The 22,925-nt window shown below is 36.7% G+C and overlaps 2 protein-coding genes and 1 long non-coding RNA gene across 3 annotated transcripts; all 3 read right to left on the bottom strand.

Annotated features, from left to right (window-relative positions):
• Positions 1–207: 207 nt before the first annotated feature.
• LOC127795649 (tobamovirus multiplication protein 1-like) lies at positions 208–18,065 on the bottom strand. The gene is made up of 11 exons (XM_052327454.1): positions 17,793–18,065; positions 8,034–8,124; positions 7,903–7,955; positions 6,410–6,502; positions 6,195–6,266; positions 3,242–3,314; positions 3,056–3,101; positions 2,858–2,921; positions 1,078–1,131; positions 770–847; positions 208–672 (listed from the first exon to the last, which is right to left on the bottom strand). The coding sequence occupies exons 1-11, from the start codon at positions 17,940–17,942 to the stop codon at positions 580–582; spliced, it is 867 nt and encodes a 288-aa protein (XP_052183414.1). The 5' UTR covers positions 17,943–18,065; the 3' UTR covers positions 208–579.
• Positions 8,133–17,783, bottom strand: LOC127795651 (uncharacterized). Its single transcript, XR_008021842.1, has 3 exons — positions 17,487–17,783; positions 11,718–12,767; positions 8,133–11,388 (listed from the first exon to the last, which is right to left on the bottom strand). It is a non-coding gene; the product is annotated as an uncharacterized LOC127795651 (long non-coding RNA).
• Positions 18,066–18,994: 929 nt separating the features above from the next.
• On the bottom strand, positions 18,995–20,029 carry LOC127795650 (uncharacterized). The gene has a single exon (XM_052327455.1). The coding sequence runs from the start codon at positions 19,631–19,633 to the stop codon at positions 19,268–19,270; it is 366 nt and encodes a 121-aa protein (XP_052183415.1). The 5' UTR covers positions 19,634–20,029; the 3' UTR covers positions 18,995–19,267.
• Positions 20,030–22,925: the final 2,896 nt, after the last annotated feature.

The following is a 22,925-nucleotide window of genomic DNA, read 5'->3' as shown; positions in this document are numbered from 1 at the left end:
AGGGAGAGCATCCCAAGAGAAGTATATAAATTGATTGGATTGAACACTTGTGAAACATTATTATTTACATGACACCAACACAGCACACGAATCAGATAAAATTACCATTGATTTCCAGTAAGCTACAACTCACGGCTAAATGTATACAACAATAATAACATATCACGCCTTAATCTTACTAGGTCAAGTCGGCTGCTGCTAAATGTATAATGAAAGAAATAATTTACTTCTACAGGCAAATAGTACAGTATTCATACAATGATCTCAACAACCCTAAAAACAGAAAATATGTCGCACATTATCAAATTAAGAAACCTTCCTGCAAAAAAAATGTTGACAGTATCCAAACTTTCAAGCCACAGAATCCATGGAATGAAATTGTTATATCTGCATCAGTTCGGTGCAGAGAGCTCTTTGTATTATACATCCAATATAAGAGCCATACCAGGAAAACACATCTGGATTGATTGATTTTGTGGCTCTATTTCTCTCCCCCAACTCCATTAGCAACTAAAGCCGCAATCAATTTTTTTCAAGGTGAAAAGAATACTACCGCTGGGAATTTGTGATGTGCTCTGGCTAACGGATTGGGTGATATTGAGCTGATATTCTCTTTGGAGGCAACTTACGCAAAATGTATAGGACCAGGGCAGAAGGTAGGATCTCCACTAGCTGTTTTTGAACAATAAGAAGTCAAAACACATGCTTAAAGAAAATGTCTTCTCATCTGAAATCATGAAGCTAATATAGAGAAAGAGGTGGAGAGTACCATGTAATAGATCAAGTTTAAAACTGGATGATCCAATACGTCAAGTGATGCATCTGAATCAAAAGCAGAGAGAACAACCTGCATTGGACATTTTGAGTCAAAAGCCACGAGTAAAGCAGAGAGAACAATGAACAAATTTTATTAGCGTTTCGTCTCCATATAAATTCATGACCAAAATAGAAGGAAAAAGGACACAATGATAAAACTATTTGAAGCCATGCCCTATAAGTTCCACTCGGGCAGTAGTTAAGAAAACACTCTTCTTGAAACACCTGGTGAGTTGAAACAGTATGAGACCTAAAACTTACCACAAAGCATCTTATGAGGAAACAGGTGAAGCATATTGCTGTCACAGATCCAACCTGCAACAGTTAGCACGTATTAGTGTAATTAACTTTTTTTAATATTATAAAAGCACCAAGTTACTTGGACTGGTAACATTAAGTAATATAGATTTTATAGATGTTAGAAGAGAGTTGCTTCCCATGAGTCTGTGTTGTGTATGTGTGAGAGAGAGAGTTAACTTCAAAATCCCAACAATAAATAAGATGATATACTAGTATAAATGGTTAGATAAAGTCAATGATGCCTTCCAAAGTTCCAAATGGTAAGAGACGCTACATGGATTGTAATGGCAAGCGAACTTCTGTTCAAGTTTTAGCATCAAAGTTTGAACATTTGTTATAGATTTAAGCCTCATGCAACATGACACAATAAGTTTTTTTTTTTTTTTTCACTCTCTCCTAGAAGAGAGTTGCTTCCCAAGAAAGAGAGAGAGAGAGCTTCACAATCCCAACAATAAATAAAATGATATACTAGTATAAAGTGAGAAGCACCATTTTTATGTATTAGCTGTTACCTTTCCCAGCACTTATTGTTAAGATAAAGTCAATAATACCTTCCAAAGTTCAAAATAGTAAGAGAAGCTACATGGAATATAATGGTGAGAGTACTTCTGTTCAAGTTTTAGCATCAAAGTTCGAACATTTGTTATAGATTTAAGCCTCATGCAACATGACACAATAAGTTTCTTTCTTTTTTTTTTTTTTTTTACTCTCCTGAACCCCCCGCCCCCCGCGGAAAAAAAATAAAAAAAAAAATTATAACAATTGGATTATGTTACCACCATATTTAACGGCAGGACACAAAATGGAGAGTAGTTCAGTGAAGAAGCATGCAAGTTGGCAGGTTCCAAAAATATTAACATGAAATTTTTATTCATGGTATTTCCAAATGAGAGATTAAATAAAAACAAATGGATTTTATATCATTTTCCAGATAAATATCTTAATAGATCCTATGGAATACAACTCAAGCTGCAATTGGCAAAAATCTACATCCCTCTCTTGTACCATACTCATACGTGAAAGAATTTGATTAAACTAAAATAAAGAACTATTGGTAATTGAGCTCAAAGATGACAGAACCCCCTCCTTTATATGCTTGCTTTCATTGCTACTATTTCAATTTCCAAATGGCACTACTTCAATTCTTCCCGAACTGAGCTCAAAGATGACAGAGAGTTGAGCTCAAAGATGACAGAAAAGCAATTTCCTGCCACTATTTCATCTAAGTTGCTAACTTCCAATTATGGGAATGAAAATTTGGCACACAGGTAAGTAAAGTGTGAACCCGGAGGGATACAAGTATGTCAAGCAAAATCCATCAAAGAACTTTATGAAGTTTAAGTAAAGTTAGGATATTTCTATTTCTTAGATTCAGTACCTTGTCCTAATGGTGAATAACAAGACATTTTATTGTCTTTTAGATTCTTAATAATATTATCTATTTCAAAAGGATGAAAACCATATACTCCTCAAATTAAATCAATTTTGAAGGATATTGGCTTCTTCCCTTTGATCTGCCTATAAATTCAAATGGCTATCAAGTTTACTGTGACCGAAGAGATCTGGATCGCAATGTATTACTAATATAGAGTACAGTTAACATCAACTACCACCATAGAGCACAATAAACAATAGACACTTCCTTAGATTTCAATGGAAATGATAAAACCCAAAAGAAACCACACAACAAATTCTACAAAGTGTTTCATTATCCAGGAAAAAAAACTGTAATAGGACAAACCTCGTGAAGCTTCTTTCTTCTCCCTTTAGATTCAATAGGGAAGCGTCTCAGCATGAAAAATAACCTGGAAGCATTACATAGAGCAGCAAAAGGGGAAAGATGAGAAAACAAGAAAATTACGTTTAGGAATCCACGCAATGCTGATTGCTTTAGATTTTAGAATGACATAGATCCATGTAGATGATTTAGAAGATTCACCTTCCTCCATATAGCAAGAAACCTAATGCAGCCAGAAATGATACAACTGGAAAAAGTTACAAAAAAGTAAGCATGGGCAAAGCAATAATAATGTAATGTAAAGGCTGATTCAGAAGAATCTTCAATCCCCCCAGACAAAATTATTGAGTTGTGACACACATATAACAATTGGATAAGATGTCTAACCTGCAATAAATAGCTTCCCAATGAATTCCACAACACTGTTGTCATCAAACCAGAGATATATCCAAATACATACCTGACACCAAAAACTAATTTTTAAAAAGGTATTACTTAAAAAGGCTGGGGAAAAAATTTCAAGGGCTAATTTCTTCTCTGGGCATTAAAAGCCCGCTAATCATTGTTAGTCCACCCAACTTAAAGCCCTCAATTAAACCCTGATCATCTATCCTTGCTACCAAGCAGTGGAATAAAACCTTTTTCTGCAGAATAGGGAAGTCATGATTCACCTCTTAGTAAGGAATTCTGAGGACTAAGCAATGCACAACACATGCTAATACATTCCACACCAAACTTTCTGAAGTCCATATGCTTGATAAGAAGAAACTATCAAAAGCTAGACTCTTAGTGTGAAATGAGATGCATCCAATGGCCAGCTAAAAGAGTAAAATTTTCATAGAGAAAAGGGAGGAAAAAAAAGAAACTTGAATGAAAATTACTGGGTCAAAAGGAAAGCTTTCAGTGAATTCCTCATCATCAAAAGGCTTACTGCCAGACTTAGTTGAGACTTAGTTGTCTTTGTTGATGGTTCATAAGCGAATACAGGTCGAATGAATCAATTGAGCTGCTTGGCCTCACTCTTTTTTCCTATTTCATTTTCTTTGCTTTGTGCGCTTTACATTTTTTTTTAATTATTAATAGGAATTTTGTAATTAAGACCCCATGAATTGATTCAAATCTCATATTCATACTAGAACCATGATGATTCAATAAAAAACCCTAAACTAAGCCCAAGAATTCCACGAGTAAGAACCTTTGGATCATCACTTATTCCATAACTAGATAGAATGACCAAAAATCCAAAAAACAAAAAAACCTTTGTCTTTTGGTCAAAATAAGCATAAATCATAAATAAGAAAGAAGAAAAAAATTTCGATTTATAAATTCTAATTCTTTGGTTTTAAAAAATTTCGATTTATAAATTCTAATTCTTTGTTTTTTTTTTTAAATCCGGCTGCAATGTTTGAATATTAAGTATGAATCATAGTTCAAATATTTCTTAATCTATTTCATCTATTCCGTGTTCCAGACACTAGAGTAAATGTCCAACAAAGTAGAACCATCACTATTAAGATGCCAGAACAATTCACTGTATTGTTAATAGGATCAATTATAACAAGTCACACACTCATATTTCAGAAATACAGAAACAAAGAAATTTTGTGGTCAATCTAAGACTTTTCTCACCCCTCAATATATACTAAACGATTGCGTCCGACCACCTGATTAATGAAGACTCAAACCTAATCACCCCACTTTTGGAGATGAGGGAGACTTTACTCTATGTCTTGACTCGTCTGCTAATCTAATCCCAATGTCTTTGTTCCTGACAAGCTTGGATGGGACCATATCACTGTCATTTGTTTGTTACACAACATTGAATGTACAGTTCTTTTGTTCTTCCGGTTATGGTTCTTTTGCTCTTCCGGTTATGGTTCTTTCTATTCTTATTTCTTACTTATTTATTTTCTTTTTCTGACCTTTTTCAATCTTTTCTTCAAGTGGAATATTTGAATATGAGCCTTGTTCAACTGTGCCACCACACACCCATGAGTTGGAAATGGTACAAGCCTCGAGTAGGCATTTAGACCGGCATGCAGGACCTTTCTTGTAGAGGAAGGTCCTATCAGCTGGGGCTTCACACAAGGCCAAGTCACTTTCAGTTGTCAGACCAAACAACAAGGCTGAGGCTGCTGATACAGGGGTGGTGGATCGGCTCACTTTACACTTTCCCAATTGAAATGAATTCAAAATGCAAGATACAGCAATCACAACACGAGACTTGAATCGAGGATCAACCCCCCTCCTTGGGTTACAGAGGGCGTTAGCTCAATTCATAGCCTTCTTTTCTCCGTCCCTGTCAAGATAAAAAATGCAGCTAAGCATGCAGGTTGTTGGTTTAGCACAAGGTTAACTTGGCCACTTTGAGTATGAGTAGAAGTGCTCTCTTGCAGCCTAGATCTTGCTCAGCTTGATAGTTTCATACTGATGGATCGTAATAACAACAATTTTTTTGGAGTGAAGAAGATTATGTAAACACTCAAAATCTCACTTATCAGATTCCATTTATAGAAGACACCATTTTTTCTGAAGAATTTGCCATGATCCATCTGATCCATGCATAATATCATGAAAAATGGATACAAATTTTTGGCTGCTACTTAGTATCGGCTTCCCACTGGGTGGGATCAGCCATGTGCTTTCAGTAAGTGGTTGGAAAAAAAAAACAATTATACTTACTACACTGTAGATTATACAGTAAATCCATCCACCTGAAACTAATACTAAGATTGGGGCACAAAAATACAATTAAAAAGAATGCTTCATCTTTCAAGGCCCAGCATGGAAAAACCTACTAGGAAATTTACCTACAGATAGGTCCTACATTCAAGATTGTGCATTTAAATTAGTTTTTAAATCTTTTCAAGCAATTTTTTTCTGCACTTCTTTTTTGGGTGCAACCCCTTGAGAAATCATATCCATATGAATCAACATTTAACAAGTGATAGGGATAACTAGGTCACACACAAGTATGAAAGCCAAACTGGAGTGTTCATATGTATTATACTACAAGGAGAAGGCAAGAGACCTAACCACTCAATCCACACTAGTGCCTGAAATATCTGGCATATTATCTTTATCATGCCACAAATGATGGCCAATTTAAGACCAAGATCAGTGAGAACAGATATTGAACTACAAAAAAGCAGATTGCGCCAATATGATGCAAAATGCACAGGCGTGAGAGGACATGACATGAAGGTTTCTTGAACTATTGTAAATACTGGAATCCTCATAGTCAATCATCCAATATTAATCTTATATACTGCATCAAGTAGCACATCATAATCAAAAAGAGAAAAAGAAAAAAGAAAATAAGATTGTGGCATAGAGATACCTGTATGAAGTACACTCCAACATTTACTGAGATATAAACAAGCCGGAGCTTATCTGTTGGTAAACTTCTTGCCTGTGCATTGGTAGAAACATAAAAGACAAATAAAATTGAATGTGAATATTAGGAAGGAACATTGCATTCAAGAGGGCCTAAGTAATTAAATGATAGGCTATCCTTAGAATCATTAGTCAGTGCATACGGCACAAATAACTTACCTGATGATATATCTCTGCCCAAAATAGAACAAGGAGTGTGTAAGTTGAGAAAAACAGAAGTCCAGGAAGATCCAAAAGTACCAAAATTAGTACCTGATCCAAGATGGAGGCAGCCAACATCAGCAAAAAAGCCACTTAGTTTTCTAGACACAGATGCCATAACATGAAAAAGAATACTAGCCATTTTAATCCATTCAACTTCAGTTCAAAACTAGTTTGGTTAACAAGCTGCAGTTCTTTTTCTCCCCCTCCTAGTGAACAGACTTGACTAGTTGACTGTAATACTGGACTCTCAAAAAGTTTACAGAAAGCACTTGGAAAAAGAGTTCTATGTGAAATATACTAGCTTGTTAACTACTTCCAACTTAAGAAAGTTCTAGAAACTGGAGATACTTACAGACTGAGACATGAATACTGCTCATAAACATTTGACTAAAATATTATTTTTCTAAGCAATTGGGAATACAAAACTTTTGGAATAATAGTGTCAATGGGATTTGAAGAAAAATTTTAAGAACAGCAAGTTCAGCTGACAGTAGAGCGCGGCACTGACAGAATGCCATGAACTTCTACCACTTTCAATGTAATCAAATTCAAATATCTACCATCTCATTATCATGAGCGCACTTCATAGATAGACATCGAAAACAAGAAGCTGAAAATATCAAAAAGTTAGAAGACAACAATCAAGGACAATAAAAAGTGCTCTTTCCACTGCCAAAATAATGTGAATCCACTATGAAATAAATATGTTCCCATTTCATTTGTTTAAAGAGAAGGAAATCAGAATGAATTCCCCGGAATTTATTCAGTCTCTTGACTTTTTCATCATTAATCAACACATCAGACCATAGACATCCACTCTTTTTGATATTCCCTTCTTGGTCACAGATTTACATGGACAAATACAACTGTTGCAAGTAAGCTGGACAGATTTTTAGTTTCCTCTGAATAGCTCTCTTCCTTTCCTGGGTTAAAATGGTGGGCGCTCTCAGATCATACTCTTTTTTTTTTATTCAGACCTGGCTAACGGGGGTACACAGCCTTTTCGTAGTTTGGATTTCTGGCTGCAGCTTCATGATAAGTAACTGGTGGAACTCATTTCCATATTCCTGCTTTTTGGAAGCAGCCATTGATCTGAATCCAGTTTCACATGGTAGATCAGGGATTCGGCTCCAGAAGGGTTTCAGTTTTAGCTTCTAATTCTCATGCTTTGGTTGTGGTTGTGGAATTCAAATTGTGGTCTTGTTTTGAATACTTTTTGGTAGGTTTTATGGATTTTGTTGTCTGGGTCGTTCGGTGGCTATAATGTTCCTAATTTTATTTGCATTAATAAAATTCTACCTTCTTTCAAAAAAAAAAAAAGGGCTGCCGACCTATTCAATCACAAAAATAAAGAATGAATAAAAGAAAGCCAAAACACTTGCAAGACATGAAAAGGGCATGTGGGTCCAATCTGAAACAAGAAGCATGCAGAAACAATAAAAGCTTACCCTCAGGTGCAAAGTAAACACTAGCATGTGAAATCCAAATACAACTGCACGCACTGAAAAATGAAGTTTAAGAGTTAGATTTCGTAAGTAGCATTCCAGTGAAAGAAAAAAACCAAAATCATAACAATTACCTCCATTCACAATGAAGTTCAGAAGATGGAAAACCTTTTGAGTTGTCCAACCGTACTCAGGCACTCTCAGTTCAATCCTTATTAATTGAATCTGCATATGACAATATTGTAAGATTGGACGGAAGAACTTAAATATTTCATTTACAGCCCTAGTTATAGGATGAAATATTTACAACTTAGGAAAGATTACAATAATACACATTACGAAAGTATCCTAATTTGGAATTAGGAAACTATCCAAAAACAGAATTTAGAAACTTTCTAAAACCTTATCATTCTAGAAGCAACAGTCGTGGACAGCTGCTTCCTTGGACAGCTACTTTCTTGCCTTTCTTGAATTTCACATGCCTACACTCCTTCTCAAACTAGTGAATGAATGTCCATCATTCCTAGCTTGAATCTTCTAGAAGCCAATCCTTTTGTTAGAAGATCTATCACTTGTTTTTCGGATGGAACATAGAGTATTTGAATTATACCTTTCTCAAGCTTTTCCTTTATAAAATGCCAGTCAATCTCAATATGTGCTTAGTCCTGTTATGCTGCACATGATTATGAACAATGCTTATGACTGATTGGTTATTAGAAAATAACCTAATTGGCTCATTAACAACAATCTTCAAATCTTCTAGAACAATCCTCAAACCATAATAATTCACATAGACCAAGTGCCATAGCCCGCTTCAACACTTGACCTTGCCACTATACTCTGCTTCGCCAAGAGACCAAGTTCCCATCTGAAACACACAATATTCAGTAGTAGACCTTGTATCCATGAAAGATCCAGTATAATCTGCATCTGTATAGCCATGTATATCCAAAATACCACCTGATTTGAACAGAATTCCTTTACCAGGATTGTTTTCAAGTATCACAATATTATTCTTACAGCCTGCATATGATCCTCGGTAGAACTATACATAAATTGGCTTACTAAGCTCACTACATAGACAATATCTAGCTTGGTGTGTGACAAGTAGATTAACTGACCTACCAGCCTTTGTAACCTCCCTTTGTCCACTAGAGGACTATTGGCATCTCCTCCCAATTTAGTATTAGGTTCCAATGGAGTGCACACTCCTTTTCCTCCCAACAAGCCTGTTTCTTTTAAAAGATCTAGTATATACTTGCATTGGGATAGGAAAATACCTGCTTTGGAGTAGGCCACTTCTATTCCCAATAAGTATTTAAGTAATCCTAGATCTTTGATTTCAAAGTTCTGAGCCAGCTTGCTTCTTAGAACCTTTTATTCTTCCATGTCACCTCCCATTATGGTAATGTCATCCATGTAGACTAGTAATGTTGTCACCTTTCCCTCCAATGAGTGCTTGAAAAAGAGTGTGGTCCCCCCTACTTTGCTAGTATCCCATAAGCTTCATAGCTTTGGAGAACCTATCAAACCAAGCTCTTGGTGACTACTTGAGGCCATAGAGAGCATTTTTCAGCTTACACACTACATCTGCTCTTCTTTTCTCGAAACTTGATGTATGTTCCATGAACACCTCCTCTTCTAAATCACCATGAAGGAATTCATTATTCACATCTAGTTACTGTAAATGCCATCCATAGTGAGCTACTAGGGATAAGAGGATCCTCATAGTGGTCATCTTGGCCAGTGGAGCAAATGTCTCTAAGTAGTCAATCTCATATGTTTGGGTGTAACCCTTAGCCACTAATCGGGCCTTGTACCTTTCCAAAGATCCATTTGCATTATATTTTATATTGAAAATCCATCTACAGCCCACTGAAACCACCCCCTTTGGCCTATGCACCAGATCCCATGTGTTATTATTCTCCAATGCTCTCATTTCCTCCTGCATGGCTAGCTTCCAATTCTAATTCTTTAAAGCCTCATCCATCAATTTAGGAATGACAATAGTATCCAGGGAAGTTTATGCCTTTGGGACAGCCTGTGATAGGAGATATAGTTGGCTAGAGGGTGCTAAGTGTAGCTTTTAACCCCTTTTCTGATGGTAATAAGAATATCCAAATCATTAGGGCTAAAGTTAAAAGGATTTGAGGGTTGAATCATTTCAGTACCTGGCTAGGAATCAGATGTAGATCCTTGTTGAGGCTGAAGAATAGGTTGTTGTCTTCTATGGTACACAAATGGAGAGCCTTTGAACCTTACTGGGGATGAAACCTCTATTTTACCTGCTTGATCAAAAAGATTTTGATAACTGGGAAAAGGTGAGTGATGATCAAAATGATCAGAGATAGAATTAGAACCAGTAGGTTCTGATTCAGTAGGTATTTCGAGAGGGACTAAGTCTAGTCTAGAAAGGGAGCTCCCTTGGTCACCCATCTACTGATTTTCCCCCTGGAGACCAACGACCAAGGTGAAAAGAGCCCAAAAAAAAGGGTTGTGATTCAACAAAGGTCACATCTTTAGAAACAAAGAATTTTCTGGTAGAGGAATGATAGCATTTGTAGCCTTTTTGGGTAAATGAATAGCCAAGGAAGATGTAGCAAAGAGTCCTAGGGTCCAACTTATCCCTACTTTGCTTAGGAATGTGAACAAAGGCCACATAGCCAAAGACTTTAAGAGGTAGAGACTGATGTGTCAAGAAAATGGGATGATAAACACTAGATAGGTTGATGACCAAGGAGTTTAGAAGGCACTCTATTGATGAGATAGTGTAATGAGGACTGCTTCTCCCCAAAAATTCTCAGGGACTTGATGATGATGGAGGAGAGTTCTAGTTACATTTAGGAGGTGTCTCATCTTTCTCTCAGCCACTCTATTTTGTTGTGGAGTGTTGATGCAGGAAGACTCGTGGATAACCCCTTTTTGCTGAAAAAATTGATACAAGTGTTGATTAAAATAATCTCTTGCATTATTAGTCCAAAATTTCTGACTAGGAATGCCAAATTGAGTCGAGATCATTGTATAAAAGGGGGGCAAAACAGTACTAATAGCAGCCTTATCCTTGAGAAGAAACACCCAAGTCACCCTAGTGCAATCATCTATAAAACATATGAACCATCTAGCCCCCAGAACAATTAGGAATCCTAGATAGCCCCCAAACATCAGAATGAATTAGTGCAAAAGGATGAGAAGACAGTTTATTGCTAAGAGAATAGGAGACTTGATGATGCTTTGAAATTTCAATACATCACAATGCAAAGTACTAGGATTTAAATGTTTGAACAAATCAAGAAACATATTTTTTAGCAAATGAAAAAGATGGTGTCCCAGCTGATAGTGGTGGAGCCAAATGTGTGCAAGGGTTGTAGGAGACTGAGATGTGCAGGCTAGCTTAGGTTGAATCCCTTTAGGCATCAAATTCTTCCTCTTTAGAACATACGGCCCATTCCTCTCCTCAGCAACACCAATCATTCTTCCCGTGCCCATTTCCTGAAATTCACAAGTATGAGAGGAAAAAAATAATACGACAATTGAGTTCCTTAGTAAGTTGATAGATAGAAATCAAATTGGTTGACAAATTAGGGACATGCAAAACTTGTTTGACAAGAAGAGTGGGGCTAAGAGTGACACTACCCTATCCCTTTATAGGATAGATGTCCCATTGGCAATGATAATCTGTTTAGGAGTTTCAAGAGGCTTATAGGTGTCAAAAACAGTGAGATTATGGGTCATGTGGTCTATAGCCCTTGAGTCTAGAATTCACATGTCATCCTTAGTGACTTTTGAGGTAGTTAAAGAATTAGAATGAAAACTATTACCTTGAAGGTTACCTTGTTGGGTAATAGAGCATGATACATCTTGGATGGTTTTCAGGAACACCTTGAGTCTGTTGATTTCATCAGCATTTAGCTGGTTAAGCTCTGGTCCAGCCACAGATCCAGCCTTTTCTATAGTCTCTTCTTGCTTGTTGGAAAGATAGACTTGATTCCTAGAGGGTAAAATTTTGAAACCCCCTAATTTTTGTAGCACAGCTTCCTTCCCATGCAGCTTGAAGCAAGTTTCTCGAGTATGTTTAGGTTTTTTACAGTAGGAGTACCACAAACCTTCTTTCCCTTGAGACTTAGATGGCCCATTAGTCTTTCCTTATTGAGATTTGAACTTTAATCCTTCTCCTTTATTAATTAGCATGGCTAATCCTTCAAAAGTGGTCTCCCCCAACATGGCTATCCTCCTATTCTCCTTACTTCAAACAACAGAAAAGGCATCATTTAGGGATGAAAGCTTTTCTCTTCCAAGTACTTGAACCCTCACTTGGTCATACTTGATATTGAGTCTAGCCAAGAACTCCACAGTTCTATCTCTTTCAAGTATAGAATTGAGGGTGGCTGCATCTTTACCAAATACCATTTTAATGTCTTGGTAGTGGTCAAGTTTCAGCCAATTCCCATTCATCTTGTTGTAATATTCTATGATTGTTAGGGCCCCTTGCTTAGTGCTACTCAATATCATCTTAATTTCACAAATAACTGAAGCATCATGTACTTTAGAGTAAGCACGCCTAATTATCTCCCATATGTTTTCAGAAGTGGACAAAAACATATAATTTTTACTAACCTTCGGCTACATAGCATTCCGCAGCCATGACATGATCATAGTATCTTCTATATCCCAAGCTAGAAATCAAGGATCTAATGCCTTAGGGCTTGGAGTCGTTAAGTGACTCAGGTTTCCTCTTCCCTTTAGGAAGGTCTTCACCAACTGAGCCCACTGTAGGTAGTTCCTTCCATCCAATTGGTAAGATTGATGCATTCCAGGTAGATCTCCGGTAGGCAGACCTCTCATTGGAGCCTCAAATGAATCAGTCTCTCCTGAGATCATAGATGGACCAATCTCAGAAATTTCAGACATGTTTAGAGGGATAGATGGAGTAAAATAGTGCAATGAAGGCAGAACAGCAAGAAATAATTAAGGGCACTGATGGCTAGGGAATGGCGATGAAGGCCAGAAAAAGGCACAAAGCGCTGGAGGGCAATGAAGGCCGGAACAATCTTAGAAGGAAGGCTCTGATACCATGTAAGATTGGACGGAAAAACTTGAATATTTCATTCACATACAGCCCTAGTTATAGGGTGAAATATTTACAACTTAGGAAAGATTACAATAATACACATTACAAAAGTATCCTAATTTGGAATTAGGAAACTATCCAAAAACAGAATTTAGAAACTTTCTAAAACCTTATCATTCTAGAAGCAACAATCATGGACAGCTGCTTCCAGACAGCTACTTTCTTGCCTTTCTTGAATTTCACACGCCAACAAAAATAAAAAAATTTCAAATAGAAATTGCAAGTCCTGATTAATTAACAAGACCTTACACTTACTAAAAAAATAAAAAGACCTTACAATTGGAGTTTCAAGCACAACTAATACGAGCACACATAGTGTACCATACGACAAAATTTTTGAATTAAATCATGCCTGAAAGCATAATTCTCTCCTATAGGCTCATTGGTTGCCAAAAAGGCATTCTTGTGGGTTAGACCAGTGAAGCCGCAAGGCTGCATGGTAAATGTTCCCCTAGCCTTTTTTCATGTCTAATGTTTTGGGCACTTCTGATGTTTCTATTACCATATCTCCTCTCACTTGGTCTTATGAGACTGGATCTTTGGAGTCAAGTTACTAGCTGTGGCTAGTCTTTTCACAGTTTTGAAATGGGTTCTGGGTGCAGGGAGAGCAGTTGATTGTGAGGGTTAGTTTATGCTGTAGGTCCAAGGATGCGGAGCTTGGAAGCACTTTCTTTCTGGGGATAACCTACGCCCTGACAGGATAATTGTTGCTAGGGGTCATCCCCAAAATCGAGCGACTTCATTGGTAAGACTATGAGGGCTAGTATTCACTGTGAGGTTCTTCTGTGTCTCAGGTCAGACCAGGACTGAAGGATGGGATTGCCTGATAGGTTTTCTGAGACTGAAGTTTTATTGTCTGTGTTTGGCTGTCATGGAGCCTGACTAATGGGGAATGCAACAGAAAGCGATATTACAGGGCTCTCAAACTGCAGGAAATTGACCCTTCAGCATAGGTCTTAAAGAAACTGAGAATTTTTTGTCCCATTATAGGGGCTATTCATTGAAGGATGTGAGGCAGAGGCTTTTAAATTGCTTGAAAAACTGAACAGGGGAAGTACATTATAAGTACACCTCAAAGGGGTAAAAAATTCAGTGTTAGTTCTAGGAAAGAATGAGAGTTGAAAAGGATAATTTCAGGAATGAATCATGGAAAGGGTCATGTAGATCTCTAGGGAGAAAGGAGAGATACAGCGTGATGAAGTCAATTTCTTTATGATTAAGCACATTTTCTCCTGCAAAGTGAGACGACTGAATGATCTGGGAATGACTCGTTTTAGGAATTTCTCAAAAAAGGAGTATGGCCTCTTTGTCTCCAAAAGATGAAGTTCAAGGTTATGATCACCAACATATTAGAAGTCTTTGGGGTGGCAGGTTGACTGATTGGGTGGGGGGCTTAGGTCCTACCATAGAAAGGCTCTCCCCAAGAAGTGCTAACTAAAGTTTACCCTAGAACTCATAGGACCAAATAATATATCTGGAAAAAAAAAAAAAAAAAAATCGCCCAATAGACTACCAACATAGGATTGGTCATGACAAACTTTCCTTTAGGTCCTGGCATACTTACCAGACTAGTATCTCATATCTCAAAAATCTTACCTAGTCCAACCTCAAATACTTTCTTGGCCTACACCCAGTTGATGGCAGTCCTAGATTGACATTGACACTATCATGAGTTCTCACCCAACAAAGCCAATTGAAGTTAACTTTTGGTTTCATGAGACTAAGTAATATGTCAAAAACCTATAGACTACCAAATCAGATTAGATCATGACCTAGCTGTAGGTATTCTAGTATTACCCTACGGATACAATCAATAAAATTATATCTAAGGTGTCTCCTATTAGAGTAAGGAAGTAATTTGTTATGTGGTTTCTGAATTTCAATTTTTTTTTTTTTTCTGATAAATGCCAGATTCTTGATGTTATGCTAGAGGCAAATGAGTGTTTCTATGCTAGATTGAAGAACAACCCTAGTAGTCTTTTACGTAAACCTGACATTGAAAGAACCCCAGGCCAATTGAGATGTTCTTATACACTTACTGGATAGGATGGGTTTTGTTAGCTATTGTATTTCTACAGTTATGTTTTTTTCTCGTCAATTAAGTTTCCAGAGTTTTCTTCAAAAACTTAAGGGGTTAGGAGTTGGATGGGTTTCCTTGTTAGATTGACACATCTCCTCTTTGCAAATGACACTTCTTTTTTTTTTGTAGTGCATATAAGAGAAAGTTGAGAGGGGAAGCCTTTGATAATAACGATAAGATTGTTCCTTTTTGACTAGAGGGTCACGGGTTCAAATCATGGAAACAATCTCTTTCAAATGTAGTGTACAAATACAATCCACCTACAATCCTCACAAAGTGGGAAGACTCGTATAATGGGGGCACCCTTTTTATCAGAGAGGTTGAGGTTTGAAAGGGGCATTCTTCTTTGTCTAGACGCAATGTCATGGTTGAGGGCCAAGTTCACTAAAGGGTGAGATTTTAGTTATCAGAGGAGACCAAAGAGATAGATGTATTTGTGGTCGTCTTCCCTCTACCTGCCTTAGTTACCTTTGGGTCCGGGACATTCAGAATGGTGTTATTAAGAACACGTTAGCTGCTTGGGAAAGACGATCCCTTCCAAAGATAGGTAGAGTTACTTTGATTAGCACTATGTTGGAATGAATGAATTTCAAATGTGGGATTCATTTATTAATGAATTCTACATAGAATTCATTTGCAAGTGAACTCTCAAGTTTGGTATTACACAACTTAAAATATGAAATTCCATAAACTTACATTTGAAATAAATAAAAAATTGAAGTTTAATTTGTTCTTACTTCCTAAAATACTCTTGATATAATAACCTTTTTGCAGAAAAAAAGAACACAAGTTAAAAAGTGTCAACTATATTTATCTTTTACTGACCCATTTAACATTCAAACTTGTTGGGAAACTAATTATCTCATGGTAACCCGACCCCGGTAGGTATTGCAAACTTGTTGGGAAACTAAATTACCCCATGGTAACCCAACAGGACATTTCTTTTATTGTGAGTGTTATTAGTCAATTTTTGGATTTCCTTCGTGATAATCATTGGAATGTTGAGCCTCGCATCTTGAGATACATCAAAAGTGCACTGGGCAAGGATCTACTATATGAAGATAAAGGACACACTTAGGTTGTTACTTATTCAGATGTTGATTGGGTAGGATCACCATCAGATAGACACTCCACGCAACTTAGTACCATGGAAAAGTAAGAAACAAAATGTGGTTATCAGGTCTAGTGTAAAGGTTGAATATCAAGTTATGGTTGTAGCAACCTGTGAACTCATATGGTTTAAGTAATTGCTCTAAGAATTGAAATTTGGAGACATAAGGCAAATGAAGCTAATCTATGATTATCAGCAACTTTTCACATTGCCTGTAATCTAGTTTTTCATGAAAGGACCAAATATATAGAAATAGATCGCCACTTTGTTAGAGAGAGGGTTCCTTCCAAGATATCACATTAGTGAAGTCTAATGACCAACTAGCCGATACCTTCACTAAATCTCTTCATGGGCCAAGAATAACTTACATATGTACTGAGCTAGGTGCATACGACAAGTATGCTCCAGTTTGAGGGAGAGTGTTGAATATTGTATTTATTGTATAGTTGACCCAGCTGATTAGCTAATTTATAGGCTGATTAATAGGCTGATGCATGGCTGATTTGATAAACTGATTCATAGGCTGATTGAATAGATTGATTTATAGGTTGATTTGATAGGCTGTATTTCAAGCATAATTCTTTGCCTAATTTTATGTGGTAAATATGTTCCACGATTGACGATACTATAAATATAGATTAAAACTGAGATTCTTGCTCTCAAGCATTCAGCCAATTCTCTCCTCACATACTTAAAACATCAATTTTAACAACTAGCTGTAACCTCAACTAGTATAGATAATTGGACCCTGAAAATTTAAGCTAGAAGCTCTAACACACTCTAAATAAAAGAAGTCGTCCAATATTCAAAAACCAAATTCAACCGCTTTTCTCTAAGCAACTAAACTCAGCAAAATGACATACCTAACAAAAATTCAATTCAAACACTTACAAGAAAGAATGGAAGGAAACCAATATAAACTGAAGGAAATAAAGGTAATCCTTTAGGGCTCGTTTGACTGCAATTTCATTTTTAGTTTTTTGTTTTCGTTTTTAAAATTTTATAAACAAAAAGAAAATTTTGTTTATAAAATCTTGAAGGAGGAGACAAAAATCTGAAAATGAAATTGCAATCAAACGAGCCCTATAGATATCGAATTTAACTGTTCAAGTTATTGTAAGTTCCCAAAAACCCTAATTGTAATATCCACTAATCACGTCAACCAGAAAAAGATGTTGGACTTCCAACAAATAATGTATAGTCACGAGTCCTAGCGTAAAAGTGCTAGCAGAAGGTAACTTATGGGTTTATGGGACCAAGCAGTATACCTACAACCTCCCCCAATGGACTACCGATGTGTGATTGGGCAATCACGCACTTGAGATGGACGCTCTACCCCTCTCAGCTCCTCGTTCGGTCTGACTCCCCAAGACTAAGCTGGAAACCAGTTCAGTCGATTCCGAAACACAAACCAATTTCCCTCCTTTTCTAGTCAGCGACCAAAGAGTGAATCAAATTGTACAGTACAAGCACATATTCCAATTCAACGCCCCAAACAAAATCTGATGTATACATATATATATGTAGAGAGAGAGAGAGAGAGAGAGAGAGAGAGAGGAGTAAGGAGTAGGAACCAGGGCAACAGATGAAACTAGGGCGTAAGCGGCACAGAGAGTGAAAAAAATCCCATCCTGCCACTTAGTGGAGTCGTTGATCTTCTCCCACCAGCTGCCAGAGAGGCCTCCAAAGTGAATCGGCCGGAAGTTGAGTGGCATTCTCGTCATTTGGCTCGATCTCTCCCAAGCTCTCTGCAACAAGCAACAAGCAAACAAGTAGCAAGCAGAGAGAGAGAGAGAGAGCGAGAAGGGTGGAGCTTTCCACCAAGCAGTCTTTCTCAGCTTGGAATTTGGCTTTGGTCGGTATCACCTAAGCTTCTGGGATTATTTACATTTACAATCCCCAACTATTACTTATTATGATTAGGCCCCAACCTTAGAAATTGAAGTTAATTGCACAAACTCCCCTAAATAGTATATAGTTCACTTAACTATCGTTGTCTAAAAATTGAATCTATTTACCCCTTCTCTTCAGATTGTTCAATACAGCCGATAATAATAATAACAACTGAATTAATTAATACATTCAGAATTTATTTATAATTAAATTAAATAATATGAATTTACATTATAAAAAAGTCAAGTTTTATTTGTTTATCTATAATAATAATAATAATAATAATAACAGGAGCAGATATAGGAGACAGGCACGGGCTGTAGTCCATGCCAACCTCAACCCTCTCTTAAATCTTTCTTGGGATTTGAACTATTTGAGAAGGGAAGAGAACTAAAATCACTAATGGATTTAGGGATAGTCTTCTTTTAGATCTACCCTTAGATTGTCACAGATTCATTCTTGAATAATAATATATATTATAACGTCATTATAGATAAAAATAACATTCTTAATTTTAATATTTTAAATGGTCATTGTGTGACCATTTAAAATATTAATAATATATATTAATGATAGATGTTTATATTTTTAAAGCTAGGAAACTCTCACCCTCCCCATTCGGAACAAAGGACAAGGGCATGTTTGGATGGTTGGAATTGTTAGCTGATAGTTGAGTAGGCAACCCCAATTGATTCACGTGGAAGCACATAACATAAATTCCAGTGGTTGGTTGGGAGTTCCAGTAATCCCATATGTTTGAAAGTTGGATTTAGTAAAGCGACCCCCCGAAGATATATGAGAGGCAAAGCAAAAGTATACAACTTTGACCTTTAAATTAGCATATTAACCAAGCGAAGCATTAGATTAGATTTAACCCATTAGATTAGATTTAACCATCGTCATCACAAGGAAGGAAGGAAGGAAGGAAGCTGAACCCATCCATAACCATATATATATATATATATATAATTGAGTTCCCACTACTAGTTATAAGTTTACTTTTGCAACGACGTACAGGAAGATCAAGAATCAATGAATTTGCAAAAGCTGCGGCTGATCGTCCAGCTGCAGTGCCGATCGATGATCGGCCGGATTCCCAAGCCTATACATATATATATATGTTGCATATATATGTATATATAGCTAGCTAGCCTGGTTATATGTCACATGAATCCTTCAGATCGTCCTTGAGGTTCCGGTAACTGAAACCAGGAATGCCGTTCAGCCGGTGGCAGTCGGCAACTTCAGCGGCGGAACACATGCTCGGGAGGAAGCCGCCGCCGCCTCTTCTCTTCTTCCGTCTCAACGTAGCCATGATCAAGAAGCTGAAGCCTGCAGGCCGGTTTGTGGTGGTGCTACTGCCGCCGGATGGCGCCTCTACTGTGTTGTGATTCTGAGGCTGAGGCTTTCTGCAGCTGCCATGGCGGTCGAGTTCAAGCCGGCGAAAGTACTCTATTTCCTTCATCACCAGCGATGCAACAGTGCCACGAGTTCCCACCTCAACCGGGGCTGCCGCCGCCATGTCGAAAAGGAGAAAAAAAAAGGAAAGAAACACCAAAAGCAGAATCCCTAACTCAATCAGTGGAAAGTCAATAGAGCAAGAGCAGGGACGCCACGAACAAATCTTCGATCTTTATAACTCACAAGCGTTGAAGATGGCGATGAAGGAGGAGGAGGAGGAGGAGGGCTAATTAAGGCTAAGCTAGCTGCAGGGTGGATTATGGATCATCAAAAGAAGTGGTGTGTTTAGGGTATTTGTTTGTTGATGTCATTGGTGGGAGGACTCATGGTTCAGGAAGGGTTGGAAGCTTACTTTTTCCTTTATATTGGAAGTGGACAGCGTGACATACTGCATAATTGGAGCTGGGGATGGATGGAGAGAGAGGCTGTGATCATTCTTTCCCTCTTTCTTTTCTATTGAAAATTGCTTTCCCTTTTCTTTGTTTTTCCTCCAAATGATGACAACTCATGACTCTATTATTTTATATGTTTTGAGTAAGCTTAATTAGTGAGTAAGCTTAAAACATATGAAAAAGTAAAATTGGATAGATTTTCTGGTGAGATCTTATCTCAAAGTCTTTCGAGTGAAAGGGAAGTGGATTGGTGTTTAATTGTGAATGAGGTCTTTAATTAGTTCAAGCCTTTTAAATATAGCTTCCCTCTACTGTTTGTGACTTAGTGGTAAGATGTCAAAAATAGACTGCAAGTTTAATAAGATAATAATAAATACTTATATGATATTACTAAAGAGATATTAATTAGTACTTAGCAAGAGATTTTACTCGATTGAGAAATAAAGAATTAGGTAATTAAAACAAAATTTTATTTAAGAAAACACACAAACACATCTCTTTAAAGAATTTATATGATTATATATATAAACAATAATTAAAAATAGTTATCTCTATTATTGAACTAATTAAGTCAACCTTCAAGGTGAATTTTTTTTTTTTTCTACTTTTAAAACTTTTTACCCCTTCTTTTATTACCATTTGGTGCTTTTGTTTATGATGACATACACTTGATGGCCAATAATCATGTTTTTTAAAGTACTTTTATTACACCTCATGTTAAAACCCTAAAACTGAAAATTTAAGAATCTAAAAGGGACGTTTGGGCATCTTCTTTTTCACTAATTTGGTTACTTTTTAAGACCACAACCACAAGTAATGAAAACTTTGTATTTTTTTATTTTTTTTTTTTATAATTCATTCATATGAAAGTGACCTCTCAAATAAGAAAGAATTAATAAAATTGGACTCACCAATATTATAATGTACCACTAAACTATATATGATTCTAACTAATTAACTGATCTAATTATAATTTCTTACTTTTTGTTAAATTGAGAGGTTAGGTATTGTGAGGTACATTTTTTGGGAAATAATTTTTGAAGTGGGCTAGTGACTATTAAAATTAATAAAGCTGATTGTGACCCTATATATGAATATTTGCTTGGAATTTTTTAAGCTAATAAGAGTAAAAACTGTGGGTCTTTTTTTTAAATTTGAAATGAACATGATCGTAATCACCAATTCAATTCAATTTAGAATGATAGTTGGGCGGTGTGGAGGACTTGGATTGGCATATATTCAGAGGCATGACTTGAGGGGAAAGCAAAACTGATAGCCATAGAAATGAAATTAATTAATTGCTGAGAGAAGGAGGATCGATGGATCATGCATCACAATTAGAGGTGTTGTGGGGGTGTTGGCTGGCTGGCTCCAAAAGGTCTCAGGCGCCCACCTCAATCATCATCATATATATATAATTAATTGAGCAAATCCTTAATTTGCACAATTAATGTCAATTCGGCCAAAATTCAATAATTATTATTATTTTAATTGGTGAGATCAGAGATGTGAGCCCCCCCCCCCCCCCATCCTACCTGCATCAAACAAGTAGCAATGAGTGAGCCACACAGTCCTTCAATTTGTGTGTGTGTGTGTGTGTGAGTGAGAGAGAGAGAGAGAGCATATCCCAAGCAAGCAGTAGTCTGAAGTGAAGTTGCAGGCAGGCAGGCAGGCAGGCATGTGGCTGTTTGGTGTTCACTTCCTCACTTCTTCTGGGTTTCACAAATCTAATAATAATAATTAAATAAAAGACTTAACAAAATATATAGCATGCATGCAGCATTTAAATATTAGCTTTTATTCATATATATCTTTCATTCCCCCCCCCCACCCCCACCCCCACCAATTTCTCTCCCCCTCTATTACCCACACCCACAACCCCCCCGACTCAAGACGGCTCTTCCCCCATCATCCCTGGGGTGCCTTTGACTGCTTGGACACTGGACAGGAGGACACACCAGGATTGGAAAAGAAGAACAAATTAAGGATCTCTGAATAAAATATACAAAGACTATATTTATATATATATGCCATCGTTCCTCAATCTTTTACGAAAACGCTATTTCTACTGTTTCCTTTGTTTAGGCATAAAATATTTTTTTTTAAAATATCCTTTTTATTTTTTGATATTTGATTGACATAAAAAAAATACAAAAATCAAATTATTTTTACCTCTAAATATGTAAAATGACTTACTAATTTAAAATTAATATTTTATTTATTTATTTATTTTACTTTCATGAAACCATCCTTTTGTATATAAAGGTCAAACCCATATTTTTCTCACGTGAAAATTCTATCACCCTCTTAAATTTGAATCTAACTCATTCAATACTTAAACTTTATAATTTAAATATATTAACTACTTAATATGATTTAAAATAATAATGTGAGTTAGAAAAAATAACAATAAAAAAAAGGAAGAACAAAATAAGAATCGAACATTCCTTCCACCTTTTCTTTCGCCTTCGATCGTCGTTTTTACTCCTTTTTTTTGTCTCCCATCAACTCAAATAGAATAATATAGTCCCTTGTCGTATCGAGCAATCTTGATAGTGACACGTGAGATGAGCAAAAAAAAAGAAAAATAAAAAAAAAGAAAGAAACAAAAGAAGAACCAATCAATCCTTCTACGTTTCCCTTTACCTTTGGCCATCATCTTTGCTCTCTTTTCCTGTCTTCCCATCAATGTCACTTTCTTGATCAATCTCGACTATTCTTCTTTGCTCCGACCCATCATTTTTCTTTTCTAACTAACAACTCATTATCAATCTACCATTCCCTTCCCTCTTTGCTTTAATTGACAATCGACAAGTGACTCACCCTTCCTCGTCCTTTTTGCTCTAACCGACAACCTGTTAATCACATCCGACCCACCCCTCCCTTTCCTCTTTGTTCCAACCCACAACCTAATTATTGATGAGTTTGTAATTCAAAAGCCGTTAGACGTATTTTATTATT

The sequence above is a fragment of the Diospyros lotus genome, chromosome 2 (assembly GCF_014633365.1).
Source record: "Diospyros lotus cultivar Yz01 chromosome 2, ASM1463336v1, whole genome shotgun sequence".
In the NCBI taxonomy this organism is placed as follows: Eukaryota; Viridiplantae; Streptophyta; class Magnoliopsida; order Ericales; family Ebenaceae; genus Diospyros; species Diospyros lotus.
The sequence above is the reverse complement of the archived record's forward strand: the minus strand, read 5'-3'. Positions and strand labels throughout refer to the sequence as shown.

Coding starts and splice junctions, on each gene's coding strand:
- LOC127795650 (XM_052327455.1), bottom strand. CDS start 19,633: ATGGCGGCGGCAGCCCCGGTTGAGGTGGGAACTCGTGGCACTGTTGCA.
- LOC127795649 (XM_052327454.1), bottom strand. CDS start 17,942: ATGACGAGAATGCCACTCAACTTCCGGCCGATTCACTTTGGAGGCCTC. Junction 8,125..17,792: donor TAGTTTCATCTGTTGCCCTG/GTTCCTACTCCT, acceptor TGTCATATGCAG/ATTCAATTAATAAGGATTGA. Junction 7,956..8,033: donor GAACTTCATTGTGAATGGAG/GTAATTGTTATG, acceptor TTCATTTTTCAG/TGCGTGCAGTTGTATTTGGA.